This window comes from Lactuca sativa, chromosome 9 (genome assembly GCF_002870075.4).
Source record: "Lactuca sativa cultivar Salinas chromosome 9, Lsat_Salinas_v11, whole genome shotgun sequence".
In the NCBI taxonomy this organism is placed as follows: Eukaryota; Viridiplantae; Streptophyta; class Magnoliopsida; order Asterales; family Asteraceae; genus Lactuca; species Lactuca sativa.
The window spans coordinates 111,034,574-111,042,449 of NC_056631.2; the positions used below are offsets into that span (position 1 = coordinate 111,034,574).

The 7,876-nt window shown below is 29.1% G+C and overlaps 1 protein-coding gene across 1 annotated transcript; it reads right to left on the bottom strand.

The window, feature by feature from the left end:
• Positions 1-3,845: 3,845 nt before the first annotated feature.
• LOC111918299 (homeobox-leucine zipper protein ATHB-16) lies at positions 3,846-6,014 on the bottom strand. The gene is made up of 3 exons (XM_023913982.3): positions 5,775-6,014; positions 4,845-5,242; positions 3,846-4,413 (listed from the first exon to the last, which is right to left on the bottom strand). Exons 1-3 carry the CDS (start codon positions 5,833-5,835, stop codon positions 3,961-3,963), a joined length of 912 nt encoding a protein of 303 aa, XP_023769750.1. The 5' UTR covers positions 5,836-6,014; the 3' UTR covers positions 3,846-3,960.
• Between the last annotated feature and the right edge of the window lie 1,862 nt (positions 6,015-7,876).

Here is a 7,876-nt window from a genome sequence, read left to right on the forward strand (position 1 = left end):
TCTTTAGTCTTAAAAATATATCGATATTGATTAGAGTGTAAGAAATTATTAATGTCTGATAGATTTTTAAACAATAAATAAAAATTCACAAATAAAAAAATAATAAAATTAAATGAAAAATGATGATCATTATTACTTATTGGTTTTTAGGGTTCAAACATTTTATTAATTGCTTATATAATTATATATTGTTTTTAAGGGTTTTTTTTTTCTGTTTTTTCTTTTCGAATTTGGTTATAGTTCATTTTATGTTACAATATCTATCTTCTTACGTCATACTAAAATATACTATCATTTCCAAAATAAAACCTATTAAAGATACAATAGCTTAATTTGGATTTGAATAAACTATTTACTCAATAGGATAATGACTATAATGCCTGTATTTCTAATACTCAATATATTACTTACAATAGCTTTTGTTTTTTCTGGATTTATCCAAGAGATATTGTATCAATGAAATGAGAAAAGACAAATTAAATAACCACATTTAACATGCATGAATACAGACAATGTTTGTAGCATGGAATGAAAATGAAATTGAAGCCACTATGGGAGCTAGGCTATACATTAAAGCACTATGGTCTTTCTTTTTCACCCACCACATGGGTTGATTAGGAAAAGCAACCCCACATATTAAATATTTAACTAGAGTTAATATAATATATGGTTTTGTGATGAGTTGGTGACCCCACTATCATACTCTATAGTCTTGATTCTATATATAATACTTTTTATTGCTATTGCTTAATTTATAGCATAGCATTAGCTGTTCTCCTATTTAATATTTATAATTTGGGTATATTTATTAGAAAATGAAAATATAAAAATATAAATCTTGTTGATGTTATCTTTTGTTATTATATATATATATATATATATATATATATATATATATATATATATATATATATATATATATATATATATATATATATATTGATTTTCGTAGGTTTAAATGCAAAAAATCGTAATATATTTTATCGATCGATTTGTTTATTATGATATCTAATTTTTTATTGCAATATTTGATTACTAAGATACTATCTATTTTTATAAGAGTGCCATTAAAATATAAAACAAGATTTATTATTATAAGTGAATAATTTTTTTAAACTAGCAGAATTGAAAAAAAATTACTTTAACCACATATATATTTTAGCAACGATTAGATGAGATTTTATAACTAATCGTAATCTCTTTTTGAAAAATTACTTTTGTTGTTATCGTACCTCGAGATTTAAAGATGCAATCATTCATCTAACCACTATTTTAGTAAAGTAATGTTTTTTTATACATTATAGGGGAAAAAGTATACTCCATTTAAAAAAAGTATAATTTCTTTTTGCATGTAAAGAAAAGCGTACAAAGTTTAAAATAATGCTACAAATGGAGGTCACCCATATTCTTAGTTCATTAAGTATCTTCGATCGTAAAATAGGGATTTTCTAATATGTGTTTAAGGATACATATAAAAACTTAATTAAAGTATTAATTATAGAAAATATTATAATAATTAAATGTGATAAATATTAAGTTGAAGTTAAATACTAAATGAAGATAATTTGAGGGCTTCTTTTTAATTTTAAACATTTAGCTTTAAGTATAATCATAATTTTGTTGGATCGATTGTAGAAAGACAAATGTAGAACGTCTCATTTGTATTAAATACTTGTCTCAAATTCCATGCATTGGATATCCCTCGACATCCATTAAATAAGGCTCATAGTCATAGATGAAATAGTAAAAATAAATCATATCCTTAGTAAGAAACATACCTAGCTATATGTTGAGTTTTGTACCAACTGATAGCACTTTCAAAAAATATTTTACCAATCCATGACATTCTTTTTTAATTAATTACCAAAAGATAATATTTATATATAAAATAACAAATTTGTCCTTTATTATGATTATTACCCTTATTATTTCGCACCAATTTAAAATAACAATTTTATCCTTTATTATCATTATTAATCTTATTATTTAGCACCAATTTAAACCACATCACAAAACATCTTATGGTCCTGATCTTAAATTCCTGGAGACTCAATAACCTCATGCCACCTTCATTTCCCTCCTATGCACCTTTTAACTTATGGTTTTTCAGCGACTCCATAAAAGATGCAAAAAAGGAATGCATGTAAAATTCGAATGTTGAAAATTAATAATCACTAGTTACATTTGATTTAATATAAGCTTCATAATGTTGTACATGTAGATGCAAAAAAGGAATGCATGTAAAATTCGATTGTTGGCACAAGCAATCATACTTTCGCAAAACAAGAATTGTTAATCTGGAAATAAGAAATTGATTGAGAATGAAATTATTCATTCATTGATTAACCAATTACATAATACAATCTACACTATATACTCATCAAATAACTATCTAACTGAATAAGTAGTATAAACGACTAAAATACCCTTATGCTAACTAACTCATAACAGATATGTCTTAACAACTGTTTAACAACTTGACCATACTTCTAATCATCCAACTAAGTATGGTAACATCCCCCTTCATGCTGGTGAGCATTGCGTAACCCAAGCTTGATTGTAGCTTCTGAATGTTTTGATCGATGAAGATGTTTTGTTAGAATATCAGCCAACTGGTTATTAGGGCATCCACAATGTATTGAACTCCATAGAGGTCAATGGATTGACACATCATCATTTTACAATCCATACAACTCTATTATATTTTTCTCTACAATGCATTGAACTCTACAAAGTTCAATAGAATGTTACAAAATGCAATTTATAGTAAATATTTATGAATTAAAACTTTCCTTTTTCCCATTGAAGAGTTCAATGACCATTGAACTCCAAATCCATTAAATGCCAAGGTGGTATCTCACAATGGTTGATTTTCATCCATTGAATGACATATGGATTTGCCACCTCATTCAACTTTTCCATTGAACTCACCATTGTGGATGCTCTTAGTATCAACATCTTACAATTGAACTAATCCTTCTTGAATCTTCTCCCTTACAATGTGATAGTTGATCTCGATTGGTTTAGTCCTTTCGTGAAAGACAGGGTTAGTAGCAATGTAGATAGCAGCTATGTTGTCACATTTAAGAGGAATATGGGAAAACTTGCCCATTCTGAGTCACAAAAAGCTTAAAGTTTTAGATCATGTTTATCATTAAAGTATATATAGAGCTTGTGAAGGAGTACTCAATTCGCATTCAACAGTTTACATAACTGTTGTTTTTCCATAACCATTAACGACACCTTCATAAAAATATAAATACTTTCTCATCTAGTTTTTCCCTATGCATTTATAAATACTCATCCCATGAAATAAGAACAATTATATTTGCTATTTAACCAAGTGTGGACGTACATTTTTGTAATGGAGTGTATCAATGCCTATCTAAATAATTTACACTCTTTTTTCGAATCATGAACTATCGCATGAACATTCAGCCTCATCAGCCAAAATGTCGGTTGTTTCTTCTACGATTGTTGTGGCAAACGGTGTTATGACCCATCATCAAATGGAGGGATGAAGATGATAACGAATTAAGACGATTCCATCTTTAAATTATATAACTTATATAAACTTATGTTTGAAACTCAGAGTAAAATGGTTGTTTAATATTATTGGAAACTAAGTATGTATTTACATTTTGTTAAAAGAAATTCAATTTAGTTGAAAGCCATCGGAACTAATGTCACGATAGGATCTCCGAATCACGGGACCATCTTTGGGCCTTTGGGCCGCACCCGCGGTGTGGGTGACCACAACACATTGTCTTACCATTGTATGAGAATTAAAAACGGCATGCCTTTTTAACATATTTATTAGTAAAACATATATATGCCCTGTCGTATTATCGCTGTCACAATTTTAATATATTTCATAAAAATTTCAAAATATTATATAATTATTCATTTTCATAAGCTTCTTCGTACTTAAACTACAAACTATATAAACCCATTTAATCACTAGTTTGTGTGATCCCGAAAGTACCAACAAAGGTTAGGGGCTTGATCGACCAAAAAAATGTTGCATGATTCATCCTCAACATTACTTACTAAATACGGATCTGATTGTTCTTGATATGTCCTTGTAGGATCTATATGTTCTGTATGATTTGAATTCGTAGCTGACGATGAACAAATAGAAGAGAGCCCAAAAGTTGCTATATTTAGCAACGAACTTCCATTAGCGTTGCTAACATTCATGTTTTCTTCGTTTAAAACCCCACTTGAATCGCTATCAGAAAATCCATCTTTTAAGTCTAGTGATTTTCGAGTTTTTTCGTAGTTTAAACTTGTGTATATTTCATGGTTTGTATTCGTCGGATCAGATCCCAAGAACAAAATATTTTCTTTGTTCTCGAACTCATCATTTCTTTCGGTTGTTTCCTCGTGAAGCTTTGCTTTTAGCTCTATCAACTGCAAAAAAATGGAAGAAATGAAATCGATGTTTATAAATGAGGTTTCAAAGATTAAATCAATATTTATGATAAACAAGTTACATAATTAATTCTAATACAATTTTCTTCTACTAACTAAAAAATAAGTTAGAGTAATTTTCATGATAAATATTAATTATCTGTTTTAACTTATAAACAATCTCATTTGTGAATATTTTTAAGGTTAAATATAAATATATTTCAGATTGTTAATTAATTTTATATAATAACATAGTTTTGATGTAATTACAAACGAATTATACAATCACTTTTTATTTCAACACAATTTCTAAAATGGAACCGGCCTTGATGTGATTTTCAACTTTACAGCATATAATTAAAAAAAATAATTTAAATAAATAATTAATAAATAGATAAAAAAATAAAGATTTGTGCGAGTGATTAAATTACCTCATTGATTATGCTTTCTTTCTCTTGCTCAAGCTTATGATAATTATGCTTAAGAGCATCATAATTAGACTTAAGAAGATTGTAATCTCTCTCCAACTGTTTTGTCTTCCACCGTGCACGGCGGTTCTGGAACCAAATCGCCACCTGCCGTGGTTGCAAACCCAAATCTTGCGCCACTTTCACTTTCCTTTCTGGGTCAAGTTTGTTATCAACTTCAAATATTTTCTCCAAGGATTTCACTTGATGATTACTTAATCTTCTCTTTTTGTCACTAAATTGTCCTGTTTCTTCTCCACCGTAATCTTCACCATCGCCGCCGCCACTGCCACTGCCGCTGCCGTCTACCATTGACTGAAATTCTCCATTGTAAAGGCACTCTTCTTCAGCTTTCATCTCCCCTGAGTCATGAACAAGAGAAGAACATTATTTTTTAACTAAAAAAACTCTAGCTCTGACTATTTTAACCTCAATCTATCCACCTTTCAAAAGTAAAATTCAGCAAAGAATATTTGGTTTAAGCCAAAGATCAAAGATAATTTCAACTTAAGAACATGACACAGTCAACAAGATAAATTTGTTTCAAACGATTTTCGAATATCAAAGAGATCAGGTGGAATTTCCAAACTCAAATTTTACCCCTTATGATAAGATATGGAATTATGGTTTCTTGAAATTCAAATTCAGAAAGAAAAAGAAAAGAGAGTGTAAAATTCAAGATCTTTCTCAATATAAAATAGTAGAAATGTTAAAGAACTGCATAAAGATGATGCAGAAGACCATTTCTTTTTTACAAAAGCACAAGAAAATTGACGTATCAAGAACAAGGTGTAACTTTTAATGCATGAATCATGATATACAAGTAAGTAACGCATAATTGCTCTGGATTATACTATTATATTCTGCAAATAAGAATCTGCCATCGATGAATACCTTCAAGTGGGTGTGAGAGAAAATGAGTCAATGAATCAGAGCAACCGAAGTTCCTCTTCATAACTTCGAAGAAATTGAAGCAAAATCTAGAATATTGTTTTGTGGGTCTTTGAGATAAAAAGAAAAATCTTGAAGCTGACGAATGGAGAAAGGAGAGAGGGGAAAATTAATTTTGTTGTTGTGTCTTTCTCAAAATCTGAGTGACTTTTATACAACCAAGCAAGAAGAAGCTGTGTATGAACAAGTTGTGGGGTGGGGTGTCATTCACTGGCCTTTTCTTATAAGAAACATAAATAAAAATTAAAAGATAATTTTTTGAAAAGAAATTATATATCCTCCAAAACGTCTTTTCATAAACTATTTTATAAACATATAACAATATTATAAATATTTATATACGGGTTCTAAAAATTTGTAGGTACCGTAAAATTATAAGTTTTGAAAAATTATCACAAAATAAATATTATTAAATAACTTAAAAAGATAAGATATTTTTTGATTTATATATATTTATCTTTTTTTATTTTTTGATTTTGATTTTTATTTTTATTTGTCTGTACCTACCCATTAAATTTGTTATCTTATTCACAATCAATCTTTATGAACGTTTGGTGCGGGTTTAGCCGGTTTCCGGCATTATTTACAATTCCGATGAGACTCCGTTATCGTTTCTGACATTCATAATTTTTCGACGAAACATGATCTTTTCAGGAGATGGTTTTTATGGGTCAGTTGTTTTTCTAGTTCGTTTGTGTGTATGTACTCATTTGATAAAAAAAAACCCTAAAGTTCTCGTGTATTTATCTGCAAAAATTGAGTTCATGTGTTCCCATGTTGAAGTTCATGTGTGTATATATGTATTCATCTATAAAATCCCAGAAGTTCATGTATTCATATGTAGACACATGAAAACCCTAAATATAAATCTAGAAATCGAATTTCATGAATTATAGCGGGAATTGATTGAGTGCAAGAAAGGAGAATCTTTATTACCTCGACAATTTGTTGAATGAATTGCAACTCATCAAGAAACACAACTTATATTCTCTTGTTGAGGATCGCGAAGCATGTATGAACATAAAGAAGAGCTTAAAGAAGATGATGAAGGAACTCAAAGATGGATATGGCTTTATGTATCTAAGGATATTGGGTTGTTTATCCAATCAACCTAGACAAAACGATGACTATAGAAGAGACATTTTTTTAAGATCTTAAAAATATCACTACAAGAAGAAGTTGATATTTGCTAGAGAAGGAATCTGTTGCAAAAAATTCAAATTTCATTGCAAAATTCGAATATCGATAGAATTTTAAACAACCCATTTTCGTCCCTAAAAACCCCGTAGCAAGGGTTTGCAACGGAAACAACAATTCCGTCGCAAATGTGACAACAGAATGAAGTATGTTGTATATTGTATTTTGTCATGTATTTTGTAGTAGGATTTCATTGCGAATTATGTAGTAGTTCTTCCGTCACAAATTCCGTTGTAGTGGATCCGTAGTAAATTCTATGGTGTTGAATCCCTAGTTAAATATGTGGTGATTAATCCCTAGCAAAATCCGGATAAATCCCTAGCTAATTCTGTTGTGATGAATCCCTAACAAAATCCATGGTGATGAATCTGTAGCTAAATCCGTTGTAATGAATCCCTAGAAAAATATATGGTGATGAATCCCTAGCTAAATTTGTGGTGATGAATCCCTAGCAAAATCCATGGTCTATATTCTATAATAGATTCCATAGCAAATTACGTATGGATATTTTCGTTGCAAAGCTAGACAGCTACAGATAGATAATTAATTTACAAAATAAATCCAAGTTATTTTTTACTAATAAATAAATTAAAAAAAATATATCATTAATAAATATTTATTACATCGAACATGAAAAATGGCTAATCTAAAATACAAACTTTGCAATAAACAAATTAACACTTTATGATATACTAGTTTGGAAGTCTTTAAAAACATTAATAAAAGCCATTGCTGATTGTAGTTGTTTATTAAGTTGCTCAATTCTTTTTTTTGTCTTGGTTATCTTTGGCATTCATTATCTCCTAAAGTTCTTCATTTTGCTCTTTTTGTTGATTAAGAAGCTCCCA